This window comes from Betta splendens, chromosome 6 (genome assembly GCF_900634795.4).
Source record: "Betta splendens chromosome 6, fBetSpl5.4, whole genome shotgun sequence".
NCBI classification, from domain to species: Eukaryota; Metazoa; Chordata; class Actinopteri; order Anabantiformes; family Osphronemidae; genus Betta; species Betta splendens.
The window spans coordinates 15,406,580-15,428,316 of NC_040886.2; the positions used below are offsets into that span (position 1 = coordinate 15,406,580).

Sequence of the window (21,737 nt, forward strand, 5' to 3'; positions counted from 1 at the left end):
ATTAACCGGACTGATGGCGATATTTCGGTCCCTCTCCGATTGTTTCCGTGCGGGGATGACAGGACAGCGCGTGACGGCTAAACTCGACAGTCCCACACGCGGTGCAGCTCTTTCGAAAGGACAAAGCCAAAGGCGTGGGCTCCAGCGATGCTTCATAGGAACCTCTGCAAGTTTCCCCCGTCTACTGTAGCTGTGGGGATTATGGCCAATATGGGACGCACCCCCCACGGAGAGTGACCAGTCTAAGGTATGGGTCCAGATCCAGAGAGAAGAGCTGGAGAAGATGTGGAAGGCAGCAGGCAGGCAACAGTGGTAGCGGTGGAAGTGGAAGCCTTCTAAGCCGGCACTAAACCCTCCGCTGCAGCTGACTAAGAGCTAAAGAGAGTCGCTGCTCTGACACGCAATGTAATCAACGTGTTTTACTACAAGTCAGCTGCAGTAATTCCAAACATTTGGGCCAAGTTCAGTGCTTGGACTTAAACCAAGAGAAGCTTATGAGGCTGACCAGCCAAGGCCTTTGAGATAACACTTTACATCTGCTGCTAGTTTGTGGCAGCCAGAAGTCTTTTCAAATCGCTCCTGTCCCTGGGTGGCACCGAAGACTTGGCCCGGGTAGAGTGAAGGGAGGCGTAGTTGCATAATCTTCTGCAACCTTAATGCCGGTGTTAAATGCAGCCCTTTAAATGAAACGAAGGAAATTGCTGCTACTTAACACCGGCCAGTTAACTGGAGAACGCTCTGTGCACCTCCTTCAAGGTCTCCATCAGTCAGTCCTACTTCATTAAGCTGGATGAGGAACGCAGTTACGTTTTGCTGGGGTTGAAACAGTGATGCTGCTATCTGCAATCCTACAGGTTCGGGGGATTTAGGGGCACGACACGACGTAACACTGGCTTATGGGGTCTGACTGATGAGTGGAGGCTAAGAGAGGAGGATGTGTGTTTTTGTTGGTGTGCGCTCCCGCTCCAACAGCTGAAAAGCTTCGCGGAGCGTGAATGAATCACCACGGCACTCGTGGGCTCCCGAGATGAGCGCCGATCGATGGGCGGCGCTGTGTGAGTAGGAGAGAGGGAGGGTCGGCAGCTGGAACTGCTGAAACTCTGAGACGTGGAGTCGTGAGACGAGATGAATAAAACGAGCGAGGAGAGTAACGAGATGATGCAAACATCTGGGCTGAGGAAGAGCAAGAAACAGATGAAGAAATCACGTGAATAGAAACCTCGAAAGATGTCACGTTGCCTCCCTGAACCTTCATAATAGCAGTCTGGATCAGGTCAAAGCCAGAACCGGTCACAAAGATGTTTCTTCCACCACTGGAAAACACACACATTCAAAAAATGAAGCAACACTGAGCCAAAATATAGTGAAACAGAACAGTTCAAGCTGTGAACTGCTAAATACAGTATCTAAACTTTCCTACTATAAATATTCATTGCACCTCCTGATATTGAGGGAGATACTGACATACTGAAGTCTTCTAAGGTCTTTTTGCGTGGTTCACATCAGAACAGGCAGCTTGTGATCAGCAAACTCACAGCCTGAAATAATAAAACCCTCTCAGTTTCCCTCCAACCCACAGCTCTAATTTTGTTTCACTGACTTGACTCAAGTTTTGCCAACTACTGCTTCCAATTTGCATCTGTTGATATTATGGGCCTGGGGGCTCACATACAGTCTTCAACTACACTGTAAATGCTCCAATGACTCATTCAGTCTGTTAAAAATAGTAGGAGAATGTGTTTTTTAAGTGTTAAAACGGCAGATTTCAAAAGTCTAAATGAACAACAGTATGTTATGTATATAAAAAAATCAAATATTAGCCACACAGACATGCACAGTTCTGAAATTTAACCCGGGGTCATTTTCACTGCGCATGGAAACAAATGAGTTTAGCCTGGAAGCAGCCTGTGTGATCGGTGCACGGTCGCACAAACAACAGAACCACATGAGCATCTAATGCATCAGCTTACTGCGACATCAAAGACTGACAACAAACAAATGGCAGTATGGAAATTATTCATGCGCCGGCACAGTCACTTTTAAAAACAACAGGGTTCTTAGCATTTGCAGAAGAAGTTTCAATTTCACGTTTCACTATTCAACACTTCGACGCATAAACTGACCAGACAAAGCTTTCTTTGGGGGAGTGGTCTGTCACAATGGGGTTTTCCAGGAACTGGAAGGCACTTGGAATGGTTGTTGTGGTACTCTTTCCATATTTCATTGAGATAGGGAGAAGGTCGGAGGGCACCTTATCTGCCCGGTATTCTCCTGTCCTGCAGGTGATCACTGGTCCAAACTGCTCCCTGCAAGACAAGCACATAACTCAGCGCGGGCCGGCTGGAGGAGTGGAGATCAGCGAGGTCGCTGTGCAGAGGAAGCAACATGGCAGCAGCGTGACAGCTTGTTAAATTCCATCCTCGCTGCTTCTCTAACTCGTTATTTTTTTTCTCCCCCCCGTTACCTCCGCCTAAAATGTCACCGTGAAGGAGTTCTGATAGAGCAAACGTGGTCACAACAGCACAGGCAAATCGCCCGCGTGGGAAAAGGGAAACTTCTTATCGCCACAGAGTTAAGGTCAATTCCATTTTCAGGTTAGAAATGCAAAAGAGAATGGTTAAAAAAATCAATTAAGGTGCTTCAAAGTGTACATACTGTAGAATTAGCACAGAATACAATGTGTGAATAACAAGTAGCACTTATCAACCGCGGAGACAGGACTGAAACAGGCCCGGTCTTTGCATGAATGACAATTATTAGCAGACGTCCTTACACAGCGCACTCCACCGCTCCGATGGTGACCTGCACGTCGTCCCGACTGCCCGTGTCCAGGAATCGGCCAGTGATTGTAAGGAGGGTGCCCCCAGCTTTGGGGCCTCTATCAGGCTCCACACCCTCAGGGATTGGGTTCTGGCGGGGGAGGGGAGGGGGTGAGGGGGGGGAGTCACAGAGAACAGGATGAATACACACTCATCTCGCCACAGCGAGGATTTACAAGCACACACACGGGCTCACGCAGCCGCCGCGATCTCCCCGTCTCCATCAGAAACATCCACGCACATTTACACACGCGCGCCCATACAAGCGCCACATCTGCTTCAATTTGCTGAGCAAACAGTTCCACGGCGCACTCCCCCGTGGGGGAGCTTTAGCGGAGCCGGAGATATGAAAAGCCCGTTAAATAGCTACGCTGCAGCCTGTTATAGTATTAGGAGAAAAGGGGGGACTGCTGCACAGAGTGCGGTTAAAGAGGAAGGCACCAACATTCTGGCTTATCCAACAATGCATTACCAATGTAACACGACAGCAGCGCGGCGCTTAATTTGACAATGCATCAGCATGTTGGATTGGGGCCTTTCACCTACACGCCGCGCTCTCGGGTCTGTTCTGATGAGACGCTCTGTGCTCAGGAAACGGAACACAAGCCTAGAAGAACTAAATCAGCTGGAAGCTGTCGGACGTGTCTGTCCTGGGGCCGAACTGTGTGTTTGTGTGTGGGAGGAAGCGTTTACCCTGTAGGTGAAGAGCACCGACGACGTTCCTTTCTTCCCGCCCTTCACCTCCACCTCCACCGGGCCCCAGTGTGGGCCCTTAGGGGCCACGGGGCCGATCTCACACACCACGCTGCACAGAAAAACACACAGCACCACTTTATATCTGCTGCATTTCTCTCGACCAGCTTTAATGTATGAAAGAAATCTATGAACATTGCTGGTGAGGTTTTTAAATATCAATCAACGCTCATTAACCCTAAGACATTAAATGAAGCTGCACAGCAGACGCAGAATCACTGGAGATTCTGGATCCAGAGAGTATTTCATGGCTGATTTTGAAAACAGATGCTGATTAAGTGTTTTGTGGAGTAGCTAAGCGATTAAAGAACTGATTGTTTAATTCCCTACTTCACCGAGACTGAAAGAAAAATTTTCCGCAAATCAAAACATTTGTCCGCGCTGCTTTGACTTCCAGCCGAGAGCTGCTTCGCTGAAAACAAACAGCCTGGTGAAAATGCTGCAGATATTGGCAGAGATATGAACGATTACTGCGTCCTGCTCTAGTCTAGTGGAAAAAGCGGCAACGCTTCAGAAACATAACTCAAATTCCTTTGACGTATTCAAGTGGGCACACATGCTAAACAAGTTCAGTCGTTGTTGGAGTAACGCTGTCAGGAAGCCGCTATGAAAGGAGTTTAATTCCCAACGCCAGATCGCTTGGCTGCGGAGGCTCAGAAATGGAGCCCTGTGGGAATTTTCCACATTGCAATGCCTGGAATTTCCTGGGAATCATGTGATAAACCGGGCGCATTCGAGGCTGTTGCAGCCCTCGGGGGGGGGGAAACGTGTCGCTGATGAAAGAGGTCAGCAGAAAACGGCAAGTGTCAGTCTGGCTAACATGTGGGCCACGAGCAGGCTAATAAAAGCCCCCGCCGCCGTGGGAGCGCATGCATTACTGCAATACTGACATAATGTAAACTCCAAAGTCAGGATGCGGCAGAACAGCGTGTGAAAGCAAAGATGGGGCAAGTTAAAACCAAGGATTTGTAATCCTCCAAAAGTGGATGACTCAAAGGTGAAAAAATCCCATCTGGTCTCATTAATCCTGGTTTATGCCTCATCATGCAGATGGTGGAACGGGAGCTTGTCATAAAAGCGGAGCCGTCCTGCCAGGTGTTAACAGCTCTGGCAAGTGACAACAATGCGCGAGCTCTTCCGTGGCCCGTTTGTGTGAAGCCGACGCTTCTACTTATTGTTAATTCCAGTGATTTCTTCCTTCAGCGGCGATCGGGGAGCACACGGAGCCCTTTTGTGACGGGGTGAAACCGAGTGTGTGCAGCGTAAACGGGCCTCCGCTAACATGTGGTAAATGCGTGCTGGCATCGGGTCCGTTTTATTTCGGGCCGATCCGGCGCCAGAACAGGGAGACGACCGTCACAACTGACCGAGCGGAAGCTGGTTTGGAGCAGCGGCGTCTTCTGTTCCCCAATCTCATCTATTATTTACTATTTATTTACTATTGGAGTCACTGATGTCTTTTCAGATTAACATCTTAAATGATAAAAAAGACGATTCAATAAACAAAAAAGCCCAATCTATTAGTTCTATTCAGTTGCTCGCTTTGTGTTTTTGTTCCCCCTGAAAGCTTCTCACGTGTTTCATTTAAATAACCGTTGTAACAAAACATGATACACCGGTTTGTTTGGTTTCCTTCCTTTCCGGCCTTCGTCCCACCAAACCTTAAATAATGCATAAAAAAAGCTGAAACAGCTTTCAGATTCTGTTCACACATTGACGCATTACTAATAAATCTCAGTAACGTGGTATATAATTATGTCCTCTTAGCCTCATATGGGCTGTTTTTCTGCTCTCTCCTTCTGTTTTTAAACGCTTCAGTATTAATGCATTGCTCTCGTGGTGCTTTTGCTCAAATAAGGAGCCGAGTTCTTTTCTGCGCTGGCATTCCCATTTTAAAAAGAGTGCTGCTGTTTCGGAATTAACTTGCGTCTGGAGACTTCCAGATCAATACAGTGGTATAATGAGCTAATTAAAATATACACCCAGGTCACCTCGAGGCAGGCACAGCACCACTCGCTGATAAGGCGTCCAAAACTTTACAAACAACGACTTTGAATAAAACCTGTCTGTACACAGTTTGGAACAGCGAATGATAGAAATGTTAACTAGGGTGTGTGTGTGTGTGTGTGTGTGTGTGTGTGTGTGTGTGTGCGGCAGTTTAAATATTTGCTCGGATTCAAGGTGAGCAGTTATTACCTCGTAGAGACAGAGTACTTCTCCTCCTGATGGATACAAGGCTCTCCAACCACTCTGATGCTTTTGATGTCTTCCCTGTGGATGCCGAGGTTGGAGCCGCGAATGGTGACGGAGATGCCTCCCTGCATGGGTCCAAAGTGAGGGATGATCTGGATGGGAGAGAACAAAAGGTTTATTATCAAAGTCACATTCTCTCGATACATCTAATATATAACAGTAACATTAGTATGAGGATAACGAAGGAGTTAAAGCTTGTTGGAGCCTGAGGTTGAAATGACTGTTTTGGTTTGGTTTGTTTGGCTGAAGTAGGTTATACAGTTGTAACCTGTGCCACACTGACTCCCACACGATCGCTGATTGATTTTGTCCGTTACAATCCAGCACTGACAAGCGAGCAAAGAGAGAATCGATCCCGTCTGGAATCTGGACGTTGAGCTGCGGATCAGGTCAAGACTCCTCGCGACCCTTTCAACTCGTCCGTCAATCAGAAACCTGAGGGATCCATTTCCCCAATACATAATCCAATCACCGCTCCATGTCTTTGCACAGCTAATCGCATGCATTCAGGGCACAGGTCGGATGCCAACGTGAGGAGCTGGGGCCTCTGTAAATACTCACACCAGTGATTTGGGGGTCAGGGCACTCCACGTCGTAGGGACTCTGGGAGCCTTGGGTGCTGCACAGCTTCTCGTACACGCACGCCTTCTGCCTGGCGCACCACACACACCTGTACTTGGGGTCGGCGTTCTTACAGAGACTACAGTCCTCCCTCCCCACGGAGCAGTTGTACAGGGTCACTGTTCGAGAAGCAGCAAGAAGAAATGCATGTATTCAAATACCGGCTGGAGTTCCCCTTCCATGTGTGTTTTGCAGTCACATCTGGTTTAACCTCTGTAACGTGAGCCTAATTGTGACTATGTGCCCTCAGCATCAGTATTAAAAAGTCAACTCCACTGCTTTCACACATCGAGGCCTGCTTACACTTCATACGCTACTGTATCTACAATCAGAGATCAATAAAGGCTCTAACTTCAAATCTATAAACTGTCAGTCATTAAGTTTACACTTCATGGCTTATTCCCCATCTCTGCCTGAGGTTAATGGCTCAAAGTTACATTAGCCACTAATACAGATTCGATTTGAAAGCCGTCAATCATGAGCCTAATCAGTGCAATGTTAAATTAGTCATGGACCACCACCAAGTGCCATGATGCTGAAGTGTCTAATGCTGCAAGGAAACGCGAGTTGACTTTGACTAGTGCACTGATAATGAGGCGTACACATGATGCCTAAAGCATTATTATGAAAAGAATTTAGTTTGTAAGTAGTTTGATTAAAAGGACAAAAAAGTAGGGTTCAACTATCACTTTTTATAAATGCTCATGAATCCTTCATATCCGCTACTTGATGATACACTAATTACCAAGTCATTTTCTGATTAATTTTCAAATGCAGATTAAAAGTAGCTTCCTCAAACATAATGAAAGCTCCACGCTGGGACTGGCAGCGGACCCACAGGGCATTGTAAATAAGCTCTCCACATTAACATGTGAGAGGGTACCGTTCAGTGTGCTGTCCATCTTCTTGTTCAGCGCCTTGTCCTTCACGTAGAAGAGAACGTTGGTCTCCAGTGACTTATCGTACGAAAACTAAGCAATTGGAGGAAAATGAATTATTAATACAGGACGCAGTGATTAATGGCACTTAAGCTCGTCTCAGCAAACAGTGTGGGCTGCTGCTCTCGCCCATGCCAGAGGAAAAAATATATCCAGCCTGGCAGATTTTCAGCTGAAGAAATCAATGTTGAAAAAGAACATAGCTGGGGGCTAGGCACTGTTTGAGCCTCCCAATAACAGAATTCACAATGTGGATGGAGCAAAAATAACTCCAGCGAGGAGCCTGTGTCCATTAGAGGGAGCTAGAGAACATCAAAGAGGCTGGAAGCAACCAGTTCAAAGGTGAACTGGTGAAAAACTCTGGAACATGAAGTCAGCTGTGCATATGCTGTGTCCATATGGGTTCGATCGACCTCAGAAGGCCTGAGACCAAGCAGGTTTCCACAGTGTGTTTACGGCTCCACGACTCCAGAGTGTCGAGTGGAGGGCAAACACGCTGGGAGCTATTTGAACAAGCGTGGTGAAAGAACAATTAGCCAGACAGGGGAGCATCAAGTGTCAACTCGAGGCGAGCGTGGAGAAAGTGGAAGCAGCCGCACTCACGTTGAACCCGCTGAAAGTGTAGAACAGCCCCTCCTCGAAGTTGACGTCTTCCTCCGCGTTCCTCATCAGCTCGGTGCCGATGGTGAAGGAATGACTCTGGCAACACAAGGCACATGGTGTGACGCTACGCTCCCGCTTCGCCCCCTTGCTGCAGAGCAGGAAGTGCTACAGACCACACGCTCCTCACTCCAGTGTAAGCGTCTGGACGGAGCGATGAAAAAGGCATTTTCAAGCCGTTTACCTTCCTCCTCGCACGCCTGCGTGAGTTCCACTATATTGGTCAAACAAGTGAAACGGCACGGACACGTCTTAGTGCCACACACTGAGTTGGTATGAAGTGATCTTCTGCAAAATGACTTTCATCAGCAACAATAGTAAATAGATTTTATATATGAGGACTTGAGATAAATCAGACGATTAACAAATGAAGGGCTCTCCATCCTTCTACAGTTTATAGATTTTTCTGTCCGCACATAATAAGAATTTATAATGTCGTCTAATGCTGTTTAGCAGCTCCCTCATAAGGATGTATATGGAGTTAAACACTCATGTGAGGACAATATGAGGACATTTGTCTTCACTCAGTTCATCGCAGCGTTTCATTTGTAAGTAAAGCCTTTATTTATTTTTGCCGATTTGTGAGAACCTGCTCTTTGCAATTGGAGTCTGGTTAAAACCTGTGGCCAACCTGGGCAAAACAAAGCTTGGAGGTTTCCCAGAAGTGGCTTAAATTCGGCGCCTGTGCCATTTTACCTGGTAGAAGTCCAAATTGATCCCCTCAAAGCTGATTCGCGTCTTGTAGCCCACGGGAATGAGCACAGGGTCCGGGTTCTCGAACTGAGGACACTTCGCTCCCTAAAAAAGGCATCAAAACAAATCCGTTACTCCCACTTTCTGGCATTTACATTTTAAATGTGGCAGCCACTTAACGGACACCCTCATCTGTGGCGACAGATAAGTGTATCGCGGGAACATCTGCTGACTTGTAAATTGATATCCTCCACCCTGCAACATTTGTCATGCAAGATGGTGGCAGCTGATACAAGGATTTCAGGTTTCTTATTAATTTTAAGGAGGAATTTTTATCCCTTAGATGCTGCATCACATGCCGCGATTAGATGGAGCTTACCAGAAGTCACATACACCTTTTCCACCCACCATGAAAACTCTATCAGGGGAAATAGCCTTTGACTGACACCTTAACCGTTAATGTGACAAACCTGGCGATGCTTGATGATGTTGGTGCCCACGACGTTGTCATCCATGTCGCTGCAGGTGTGGTCGAGCGTGTTCCACTGACAGCCCCACTGACTGGTCACACACGACATGCATCTGAGGACGCACACGCACAGGGCGATGTGAAAACGCGCCCACACGTTCACACGCAAACAAAAAACCTAAAACATGCAAACTCATCAAAGAGCGTCCAGCACAAAAATCCATGCCGCTGACAGCAAAATGGATCTGTACCACTTCACATAAGCAAAGCTCGTTCATCACACGTTCCTCGGCATGAAAGAAATGAAGAAAAAAGTGGGAAAGGGGGGGGGGGTGGCGAGATCGACTTTCATTTTTTGATTAATGAAAAGGAAACTGAGGCAATTTCCTGAGCTTGGTAATAAAAAGAGGGGAGAAAATGCAAGAGGTGCATTCAAAACCACCATGCATCACAATTTACAAACAGAGCCTTGATCTCTCATCTGTTCATGCAAGGTGATGCATTTACATCAAGGTTGTCAGCTGATGCTGTGTTCAGTGTCACTGTGTGTTTTCAGTGAGTGACAGAGCAGAACTGATGGATTAAGAGTCTGACTCACGGTGTGTTCTCAGATTTCCTCACTGAAGCGGCGCAGTTATAGAACTTGAACTCCCGAGACGCCAGCTCCACCGTCTCGTTGGCGAAAACCCTGATGGCCACGGCCACGAAGTCTGAGAGCCCAGAGGTTCAAGGGTTAAAATCAGAGTTTTATTATGGATCTCAAAGGCTTCGAGCTGGTGACAAGTGTGGCAATATCTGATGGTGAATTTGAAGATAATATAGGAAGAAAAACATTTCTTATTAAACAGGAAAATCTCAAGCACATTCATTCTTGTTATGAATGAATGTACTTGAAAACCATTTAGTCAAATGGACTACTTTCAAAAAGGCTTCACGGTATATTTCATGAATTAGTTTCTCATATTGAGGAACAACAAATCAAAAAACAAACCCAGCTGGGAAATTTGTTTCTTTTACTCTGGCATCTCCGCACCATTAGTTTTAAACAGATATTTGTGTGACAGAGTTGTTCAGTGTAACGCACCTTGGTCGTCCGGTGTTTGTGGTATGTGCGACAGGTGGGGCAGATCGCAGGAGACCTGGCCGGACTCGGACATGCTGCCGACGCTGTGGAAGGACCGCACGGTGCAGGTCAGACGATCGGAGGCTCCGATGGTGGGAAGGGAGGGAATGTTGATCTTCACCTGGAGAGAGAGCAGCGTGCGGAACAGGCTGAATAGAAGAACCGCTGGGTGCATTGTTTCAAGAGAAAATGTTGCTGGAAATACAGAAGTGAGTCAGAAAGAGAGGGACAGAGAGGTAGAAAGAAAAAACTACTTGAGGCGCACAGGAGAGGCCCTCCATCTTCAGCTGAGTACAATCAACCGGGTCAGTTATAATAAGCCAGTTTGGAGTTTTCTGGATGGATCAATACAATGCAGGACGACACAGAGCACAGGTCTCTGATTCAAAATGGAACCCGTTTATTACTCAGGCTGCGAGTGTTTGTGTGACGCGTACGTAAGCGGGGCGCTGAGTGAGAGCAGACAGAACAAAGGGGATGAGTGAGGGGAGAAGCGGCGCTCTACCTTCACCGTCTTTTTGCAGGAAAGGTTCGGCGGATAGAAGGAGACGATCTTGACACACTGCTGCCTGGGGCTCCACAGCCAGCCATTCTTCTCCTCTGCCCGTCGGCACTCAGACCTCCTGGTACACCTTCAGACGAAAGATGAACAACTCCCATCAGCCCCGGCGCCGCATCCCCTCAACGCGTTCGCGGGGCCTCAGACACAAAGAGCCCATAGATTCTAACAGACTTTCAACGTATGTCGGTGAATAACAAGCTCGACTTAAATCAGTGCGTGGGACGAATTCCAAAATCCCGGTTCTTATGAAGGTCATTAATCGTCTGTTGCAACAGCAGATGAGTCACAACCATTAATGAACGCACCTACATCTGTTAGTTTTAGGGAAAGCTGCCACATGTCACCTTGTTCCAGTGAGGATTTGCTGCTTTTCTTTGTCTCCATGATAAAGTTAAGCTGATTTTCAAAGGAATCAGAGTCAAATCAAGTCAAATGACATTTGTTAATTTAACATCTGACGACTTGAGATTTAATCTGATATAACGATAATGTGATATTTTTCCACCACGACGTGAACAGAAAGAGACTTGGAATGAGTGAAAGGAAGAAAAGCAAACTAATACGTCTAACAGTTATTTTTATGACTGAATCAATATGACAACTTTATGGCCTCTTTGAAAAACAGATAACAAGCGGATGTTAAATGCCACATTTCAACCAGCTCCAAACCCAAATCAATCCCGGTGCCTGTGAAATACAGTACATGATCCACGCGTCTCCTCGCGTGCTCCAGACCCTGACAAATATAGGCTGATGAGAGTAAATTGCACATACTGCCTTCCCTGCGTGAGGCTGACAAACAGCTTTAATTCCTTACGGCTGCACGGACAACGGGAGATGGAATATAAACACAGAGGGATACTAAAAGTGTCTGCAATAAAACACGGAACAAACACCCCGCTGTGTTTTGCAGATGGAATTGCATGCGTGGGTGTTTGTGCTAGTCTGGTGGGAGGCGCTGCGACTGCAGCTCGCGTGATCCTCACCTGCCCTCCAGGACGCACCAGCCGCAGTACGGGTCCCTCAGTTCCACGCATGATTGGCAGTCGTCCTTTTCCAGGCACGTCTGCACCGGCACCTTGGTGATCTGGAGTGTTACGACGTGACATGTGATCAAACAGTGCACCTTGGGGGAGACCCCGCACGAAACACGAAGCCTTTTAAGTAGAGACAGAAATGCTGCTTGGTTTGTTGCAGGTGGGTAGAGTGAAAGTAAGAAGTCATGTCGCAGCACATGGTCTCCGATTTCTGCTCCACATGTGCAATTAGTAAAACTGTTTGCCTCTGTCTAGAAGCTAAACGCTTTTGGATCCAGCGGCGAGGACCACGTTTGATTCTTACACTCTTCGCTACGGTTGAACGCTTCCTGCTAAGTGCTCGCCTGATTGTAAACAACACCTGGCCCGGCCCTCGCCGAAGCTCTCAGATGTCGCTTTCCATGTCGCTTTTCCATAATGACGGTCCGACGACCGCGTCGGAGCGCGGCGCGTGGCGAGGACCAGGTGTGACGCGGGAGGAGCCCGAGCTTTGCTCTCGTGTGATTGCACGATTATCTGCTCCAGACCCCGAACCCAGTGGCCCTGCCCAGTGAGGATGAGGAGGCAACTGGTAGACGCAGACACACAAATACGCACATGACCTATTTACATGTGAAGCCAAAGCACTGACTTTTAAGCTTGGCTGGATCTGGTTTCCTCTTTTGCGTATGATAAAGGTCACACCTTGACAAATAACATACTTTGGTGTTTCTTCAAAATGAGGAACATCTTCATATCTGACGTGTGGTGCCGAAGATTTTACACATTGATATGTGATTAAAGACGTGTGAGACAAGCGCACCTTTTTCTCTGTGGTGACGTAGAGGCTGCTGTGGCTCAGGTCAAAGAAGAGGTTCTTGTTGACCCTCTCGCCCGCCGCGTCGCCGGGCACCGTGCTGTACACGTACGGCTGATCCGTCAGGTGCACCTGGGTCGGACAACACGAGGTTAGCGCCGCGCGGCTTCGAGAGAAGAGCCGCAGCCCGGAGACGAGTCCAACCTTGAAGACGTCTCCTCGGCTGTTGCCCAGGAAGGCGACGGTGTGGTCGTTCTCCACGGTGACGGCCACGGCGCTGAGGAGACTGGGCATGGTCAGCACGGCGGGCGCCACCAGGGCGAACCTCGGCTTGCTGGCGAGAGGGGACGGCAGGAAGTCCGCGCCGCACTTGAAGTCTTCCAACAGGTCTTTCTGTAATGGCACAAAATATATCAGCATTTTAGTTGAACAACCGTTCACAGGTCCTGAGTTCAAAATTGATTTAGGATTTTCTTAAAATGTATGTAAAAATGAAAATCCTTTTTTTTTAGGAGACAGATTGAGCCCACGCTCTGCTTTTAGCCAGTATTTAGTAATACTCTGGATGAGCTAAGGGGATTGGGATCAGAGAAGGAAGGAGAATATGGAGGCAGAATAAAGAGATTTAGAACAGAACAGTACAAATGATATTCAAAACACTGGGACATTAAAGTAAACGGTGACACATATGTGCATTATTGATTACAGCACAGGGAATTCAAACACGCCCATTTATTTCAAACAGACTTTTTAAAACTTCAGCTGACACAAAACACGCGCTTACTGCAATGTTTGACGTGCAGAACTCCTCCGTTTTGCTCGAGTAGGGAATGTGCACCGCGGGAAAGCTGCCGATTTTGCCCGAGTCGCTGTAGCAGGCGCTGATGATATCCACCAGCTTCTCATTAATGTAGTGGAGCGGGTACATGCAGAGAGCGGCGTCGCCGTCGTCGCCGTCGGGACTCGCCACCGTGAACAGAACCTTGCTCCACGACACCACTTTCCCGTACGCGCCCGATTCGGTCATGACCCGCGCCAGCTCCTTCCCCGGGGAGGCCACGAACGCAGCCTGGACCTTGTTGTATCGGTTGCGCGAGCCGCAGTTCAACTGCAGCTCGGTGTAGGAGTAGTAATGGTCGTCGTCCTCGCACAGACGCGACACAAAGGTCAGGTTCTTGTTGTCTGAGCCATCGAGGGTCCGCGAGAACAGGAAATAGACAAAGCCGTCCTCCTTGAAGGCGTGGCGGAAGTCGTGCAGGTACCTGGGAGCGAACGGCATCGTCTGCACCGTGGACGCCTCGATGATGCTCTCGAACACGACCCAGTCCCGGAAGTCCTGCAGGATCCGCGTGCTGATGAGTTTGGTACTGTCCAGGGTTCCGTAGCCCTTACCGACGAGAAACACTCTGAAGGTTTCTCCATCTTTGACGTAGGTGGACATGACGCCCACCACGTTCACATTGTCCTCTACGCTGGCCACGTAAGTCCTCTCTCCTTTATTGTCGCTGTAATACAGCTGCTGCTCCACATTGGTGAGATTGAGGAGGGAGCAGATGCCTCGGTAGCGGCTGCCGCAGACTATGAGCGAGCCGTTGGTCGGGTGCACCAGCAGGAGCTTGTTGAGGTTGGGCATGGGCTTGGTGTCCTGGCAGGCGGAGGCCGGGGGGGTACAGGTCCGGGCGTCCTCTTTGGGGCCCGTCTCGGCCCGAGCCTCCAGTCGAAGCGAGGGCCCCAGCTGAAAGATGTTGTTGACGGCTCCCAAGTAGATGCGACCAGTCTGGGGGTCCTGGAGCACATTGTTGATGGGGGTCTCGGAGGAGAACTCTGAGACTGGGGTTCTGCTGCTCGCCTCCTGGGCTCGTACAGTCAAACGGCAGAGGAAGAGGAGGAGGGAGACCCAGCTTTCCATCTCTGGGGACAACAGAAAGACAGAGTCCTTTTATTATTAATGGCATTTAATGTGCATTAACAATCAGCATCACTTTAGCAAAGAGAGACTCGCGCACAAACACACTCTGCTGTAAAGTGTCACACTTAATCTTAATTTGTTTTTACTTTCATGATTTATTTAAACCGTATTTGCCTGAAATGTCTGTGGCCCTTTGAGCCATGTGAGTAAATTCAGTCATTTAACGTGTGCGAAGCTTTAAAATCTTACAGCAAAACTCGAAAATCGATCTTTAATATCTTTGTACTGGAAAAAAAAACACAGACTTCGATATGATAAGTTTGTTCAAGGTGTGTGTGTAGGTTAAACAGGAGCAACGGACTCTGCTGTGAGCGGCACCGTTTATTCCCACTCACCCACGCGGCAGTCGGGTGAAGGCAGGCGTCTCACAGGGACCCGTAAAAACCTAAACTACTCGTGTTAACGCATGGACTAAATTAGAAAGTGATTTTTTCTTTGTGTTTGGGGTTAATGAAGCGCATCATCCTTCGTTCCTTGTGTAAAACTACTTGGAAACCTGCGGAGCCAGGAGTGCACCGCGCAGCTGCTCGCGTGTGACTCAACTCCCTGCTCCAGTTCTATAAAGGCCGTGTTATTTTGGATTTAATTGACTTAATATCAGAAATGATCACTGGTGGAAAAAAAAGAGAAGTGCTCTGTGTGGGGGTGAATACAGATTAAGGCCAAGAGCTAGATTTCAAAACCATAACACAATAAAGGCTTATTTAAAAAGCTTGGATCCATTCCAGCTTCATTTTGATTTCCTCCTCTCTTTCAGCGACTCCTCCGAGCGAGATGTGCACAGGAAGTGATGCGTTTTGTGGCGTGAAACGTGATGACGCGGCGTCCCTGTACGACGCGGACGGCGCCGCGGCGCGTCCCGGTGAACAGCGTGCACCCGTGGGTCACTCGCTCGCTCTCTCGACGGCGTCCCGATTCTGATTCCGTCCTGCCACTTGTCAAACACCCCTGGTGAAACTTTCAGCCCAGCTGTGTTTTAGAACCTTAACCTGCCGTCCCTGAAGGGGGGGGGGGGGGTGGTCTGATTACACACGTTGCCTGGAGGTGGGGGCCTGTTCATTTCAGGGGCAACTCCCATTTGCATGAAAGTGCCCACTACTTGCTTTGACGATTTTATTTTATTTTGCTTTCCATCTACTGCCCCCCCCGCCCAGCCAATTTTAACATCGCTTGCCCTTTTCAATTCATAGACTTAAATATTTCCATTAAAATTGGAATGGGGTAATAAAATCCCCGTCTGTGCTTATTCAGGACAGAAATGCATGTGCTGGGTTTTCACAGCTCTAATTACCAGGGAGGGGCAGCGGCCGTTCTGTCGGGGTGTCGGCCGCGCACGAGGGGGGCTGACAAAAAAAAAAAAAAAAAACAGAACACGTGTACACTCATGTCGGCTAGCAAGCAACAAAACATCAATTCCGAGGTATTTGGAGTCTCAGAGCTGAGCGAGGATCCACAATAACTCACTTTTATGTCAGACTTTTCAGGGAATCATCACAAAAACAGCACAAGATGCCGACAACACGAGCAGCACACACCGAGACGAGAGTGGGGGCAAATTGCAAAATGCTCAGAGATGGAGAGACAGAAAAATTCCCTTAAATTTGATCACAGAATTAAATGCACGTGTGAAAGTGAGCTTCACAAAGCCTTTCTCTGGGCATATTTGGGGCAGTGCTGCCTTTTGGCAATAGCTCGTAAGACGCCGGCGCTCGACTGCAGATGGTCTTGTGCTGAAGCAAAAAGAGAAATCTCAAACAACATTATGTAAGAGACAGCGAACTGAACGTTTGAGTGTAAAGCCTGCGATAAAGAAGGCGCCGCTTGTACCGATTCTACCTATATCTGCTCCGGGTTTTGTTCTATATTTGGCAGAGGCGGGTTTCTGTAAATGCAATAAGACAAATCTCCGTCTCATTACATTTTAATGCATTTCACAGTCTGCTTTATATCGGTCTGTTGACAGGAACAGTTTTGACCACTCTGCATCACCTGTAATGTGCATCGTCTCTCTTCTGAACACACACACACACACACACACACACACACACACACACACACACACACACACACACACACACACACACACACACACACACACACACACACACACACACACACACACACACACACACACACACAGCTGTTTGCTCGACGCTGCAGAGTTCGTCTTCTGCTCCTGTTTGCAACGACGAGGACGCTGTCCAAACACGGTCAATGCAAATAGCACCGGTAACTGAAGCTCATATCTATATGTCCGGGTTCACTCGGCCACGACGCAGACCACACACAGATGCTCCACTAAAGGTGGATTATGTCAGCGGTTGCTGTGACATAAAATGACTCGGTTCCTTTGACGTCTGATGAAACAAAACAACTTCCTCAGACTGTGATGCACAAGGCAAGGACAATTGTCTAGAGGTGCTCATTTAGGTTGCAGAAAACTCCAGTTCCATGACTTCAAAGGGTCCTTTTCCTATTCATGCAAATCCTATAGCCAGCCCCCGATCAGAAAAAGAGAGTGCCACGCAAATTTCCCTCAGATGCTGCATTGTGGGTCAGTGCAAACGAAATTCTTAACATATTTCAAAGGAGCCTGTTCTCTCCTAGGATGTCTCCTCATGTCGCTTCTATCACTTTTCATCCTTTTTTCATGCCTTTAATCCTGAACGCTGGAATTAAAGAGGCTTCAAAGAGTTGAAGAGAGGCAGACGTCTGGTGGGGGTGACGCAGGTGGAATGAGGCCCATTTCTCCCCAGACCGGCCCACCTCTCCGGTCTCAACAAGTCTCTGCGCTGCTGGAAGAGGATGTGGCATGTGGGTAAATCCAACACGTGGCGACGGCGAATAAATAAGAGCTGCTAAATTTAGAGGCTGCGCGCCGCATCAGCTTGGAGCTAATGAAGCCTCCTATGGTCTGGGATAAGTAATAATGAAACGCACCATTTGCATGCGAGGCTGGGACCGTCTGAAAATTCAATCTCGCGTATGACACAGCTGAATTTAAGCTTATTGATCGCCATCGGCCGACAGATCAAATTACAAATCTCATCCTTCTGTGCACATTTTGCTTCATAGAGTCGATGGGTCTGTCCTCGTTAGCATCCGGAGCGGTGGCTTTTAGCAGCGCAGCTCTATACTGGAGCCTCACAGCTCAGCAGCGCTACTTCCGTGTTAAAAGACTGCACGTGCAATAATGATTTGACAATCACAACAGGAAGCTGTGGAGATGTTTTAGCACCGACGTTCAGCTTTGCTTGCTTCACTAAATGTCACCGTGTGAATGACCGACTGTTTGGATCTGTGGTCACTACCGGCTTTTAACTGAGCAGGTGAACTGATGCTTGCTGGAAACGAAGGCAACTTGCTAATTAGGAGCTGGCATGATACAATATTGATTCAATACCAGAGAGGAGGCGAGGGGTTGGTTCAGTCTGACTTGAGTTGAGAAAAAAACAATACCACAAATACGGAATGTCACACTACTCTTACAGTACATCCTTTAATAGGGAGAGCAGGGAACTACTGCTGAACTAAAGGAGTCGGAGTCAATGCACTCGCCTTAGAAGAAAAATGAACAAAGAGCACAGACACGGTTCAATTAATCAAAACATGCTTTTCTTTGTTTGGATAAAAATAAACATTAGGACAGAAACCGTCGAGCTCGTGTGTGCACGGACTGGGAAGCAGCACATGAAGGTGTGTTTGTGTCTTTGTCGGTCTGCACCTTTGTTGACAACTACAGCTTCTCACTCCCCCTCCACAAGTCGGGACATACCTGGACAGGAGAAGCAGCTCTCAGCAGAGGAAAATGACCGATAATTGAAAAAATGGCAGGTGAGCACACAGGCGACACACACACACACACACACACACACACACACACACACACACACACACACACACACACACACACACACACACACACACACACACACACACACACACACACACACACACAGGCTTAGAGATGCGTGCGCCGGCGCGGCTTGAAGTGCTGACAGGGTAATCCCACTCTGGCCACACGGACGCTCTCCTCTTCAAACCGCCACGCTGTGTTTCTTTGACACCTCGGCGCCCGCGGCCACCGCTGCTGCGGCGACGCCGACGCCGACCGGGAGGAAAAAGCGTGCGATCGTGCCCGCGTGAGCGAGCGAGGGATCAGAAAGGAGAGAGAGGGGACGGGGAAACGCGTGCGCCGTGATTAAATAGATCACATCCACAAACACTTCCACTGCTGCTGACCCGGCAGGTTTGGAACCGGCACGACTGCTTCTCTCACTCATTAAACAGACACGGAAAGAAAACTGATAGGACGGGAAAAAAAACTCACACACTAGCTCAAAAACATAATAGGATATCACCACACGCTGTGATCACTCATATTCAGCTATTTCTTTATCGGAGAGCTGGCTTTGACACATGCCAGGGGTCTGACATTGATGTGGGGGGCGACTTCCCACCAGAGCTGCTTTCAGTGTTACACACTGATAAAAGTGAGCCGCTATTAAATTACCTGCGCGTCCCTGGAGGCCTGTGGACCGGGCAGCGGGGGGGTGGGGGGGGTGAACCAGGGGTTAATGCTGTGAATCAAATCTCCCCATGTCTCCCTCACAGCGTGCAAGTCGCTGAAAAGGCCCGATAAAGTGTATACAAGGCGACATGACAATGTGGGTTAGGAGCGACACAAGGAGCCGGAAATGAGGGGCGGATCCTCGTCCTTTATTTCCCTGACGCCGCCGAGGGAAGGCGAGGCAGAGCAGGCAGCATTGTTAAAGATGAAACATGAAGTGGGAGAGTGTGGAGAACTCGTTCTTTCTTTTCTCCTATCTTGCGATTTTTTTTTTTTTCCTTCCTCCTCCTGACACGCGAACGCACTTGTCGCATCCTCGCAGTGAAATTGTTTCACGAGCTGCAATGGGAGGCCCGCGTGACGACGGCAATCCAATTTCCATATGAACAATTACCCTGCCGTCAGGGCTGGCAGTTCATTTATTTCAATTTGACTGACTGGGAGAGCCGCGCTCACCAAAGCAGCCAGCCCAGCCATTGTATGCAGGGCAGCAGCCGGGGGTGGGGGGGCGGGGGGCGATGGGCCCGGTCCATTTCACTGGGATCCGGCCGCTCTGGCCTAAATATGCTAACACCTTTAGAGTTGGCCCGTGACCCAAGGAGGTGAGTCCCACTCCTGCACGAGTGTGTTCTAGTTCCTCCGCCTGCTTGCGTATGTTTGTCTGTGATCTATGACAAGAGCGCACACACACACACACACACACACACACACACACACACACACACACACACACACACACACACACACACACACACACACACACACACACACACACACACACACACACACACACACACACACACACACTTTTAGCCACAGCGCTCCTCCTCATTAGGGCCGATCGGCTGTTCGCGTGTCTGTTCCCCGCGCCGTCACCATTTTCCGAGGCTCTCGCTATCTCCCCTCCGCCAGCTGGACACTCCAGCGCCGCACCGCAGGCGCACACGGGCCACTTGAGCCGCACGCGCATCCAAATGTGCGGCGACAGGCGCGGACGCGCGCCCCGCCGGACCTTTCGGCAGCCGACCCCGGTGTCGCTTATAATCTCTCCATCTCTGTTTGTCTTTCGAACAAACACGCGCGCGACCTCTCCGGGTCTGGACGGCGGCAGCTCGGACTAATCTCCCGATGCTAACTGGCCTCTCCCGCCCCCAGCTGGAAGGAGCCGCGCTCCAGCGGGACGGAGTGGCTGTTTGCTGTGTGGACACAGCTGGCGGATGTGGGGAACCTGATTAAATGGCCTGGCCCGACGGAGAAAAGCTACTTTCAGGAGCCAGCGGCTCCTCCGACACCGCCGCCACATCCAGACGGTTGCTGATGCACACACACACACACACGCACGCACGCACACACACACAGTTTTAGGGGCTGCCATGCAAACACAAGCTCACTAATCAAGTTGACTCACTCAGATATGCTGAGATCCAATCGTGGAACTGCATATGAAAAACGCTCCCCCACAGCAAAAATGCTAAATAAATTGATTGTTCAGAGTAAGAAGTGCCCAAAATAGAGGTTTCCAGCTGAGTCCTGAAGACAAAGCTCGTCCATTCATAATTACATTAATTTTTGATTTTTTGTTTCATTAAGATGTTAATACATTTTCTGTCCAGTAGGCTTCTCTTCCAATTCAGGACTTTCACTTCTTTAGGACGCATTAATTCATGGCTTGTGGGACTTTCGCGGCTCAGCTTTCATTTTCAAGAACAGGTGATGTTGATTCAGTGTCCTGCTCAGGGGCACCTCGGCAGCTCCAGCGCCTGCTTCCACGCAGAGCCTTAAATCCCTGCTTGATGTAGTTGCAGGGCGGCTCCTCGGCTCCGCCCTGAGGCGCTCGCCTGCTCCCAGAGCGCACTCCACTTACGCACGGCACGTTCCAACACACATGCAGCCACAATTAAGAAGTCAGGCGGCCAGACTGACTGCTGGGAAGGAATCCATTACACACCTTATTGGTTATAATGATTTCACTTCACCAGCATAAACGCCAATTAGCCATGAAGGTATCTTATAATGCGGTTTAGTCTCAGTGCCCAGCTTTCGTTTGGTTTCAAGGGGAATACGGATCTTATGTTGACTGATTGCTCGCCTGCCCTCCTAAAGGGATCCACACGGGCAGTGGACAGGAAGACGAGGCCAGTGAGTGTTGCTCTGGATATTAAAGAAAAGATGAGAGTAACACTGATGTCATGTTAGAGCGTGGATGCATGTTTCTGTCGAGTGCAACCAAAATACCTTAACGATATGATTAGGTGTCTCTCACAAATGTCTAGATAATTACATCCATTTAAGAGTCAACTATAAGAAGAATTCACTAATCTGCTGTGCGCCAGGTTTGCACAACACCGGGATGAAAGCGATATCAAATTTCCCATCTCGCCCTAGGAAAGAAAGAAAAAGAGCGTCTCCACCAGCTGCGAGAGAAGACGCCTCTTTGGTTCGGTCCAGACTTGCAAGAACAGACGAAGCAACAG

The 21,737-nt window shown here is 48.7% G+C and overlaps 1 protein-coding gene across 3 annotated transcripts in view; it reads right to left on the reverse strand.

Annotated features, from left to right (window-relative positions):
• The window catches only part of plxnb2b (plexin b2b), a 163,253-nt gene that overhangs the window by 17,612 nt on the left and 123,904 nt on the right, over positions 1-21,737 (reverse strand). For all 3 annotated transcript variants that reach the window (XM_029153604.2, XM_029153603.3, XM_029153607.3), the window contains 17 exons: positions 13,509-14,635; positions 12,929-13,117; positions 12,731-12,856; positions 11,878-11,978; positions 10,835-10,961; positions 10,291-10,450; positions 9,805-9,916; positions 9,208-9,319; positions 8,741-8,842; positions 7,988-8,083; positions 7,330-7,417; positions 6,387-6,565; positions 5,769-5,917; positions 3,513-3,624; positions 2,774-2,910; positions 2,124-2,306; positions 1,220-1,313 (listed from right to left, as the gene is read on the reverse strand). In XM_029153604.2, the coding sequence (XP_029009437.1) occupies positions 1,220-1,313; positions 2,124-2,306; positions 2,774-2,910; positions 3,513-3,624; positions 5,769-5,917; positions 6,387-6,565; positions 7,330-7,417; positions 7,988-8,083; positions 8,741-8,842; positions 9,208-9,319; positions 9,805-9,916; positions 10,291-10,450; positions 10,835-10,961; positions 11,878-11,978; positions 12,731-12,856; positions 12,929-13,117; positions 13,509-14,633 (3,192 nt within the window). In that variant the 5' untranslated portion in view covers positions 14,634-14,635. The remainder of the gene's footprint in view (positions 1-1,219; positions 1,314-2,123; positions 2,307-2,773; positions 2,911-3,512; positions 3,625-5,768; positions 5,918-6,386; positions 6,566-7,329; positions 7,418-7,987; positions 8,084-8,740; positions 8,843-9,207; positions 9,320-9,804; positions 9,917-10,290; positions 10,451-10,834; positions 10,962-11,877; positions 11,979-12,730; positions 12,857-12,928; positions 13,118-13,508; positions 14,636-21,737) is intronic.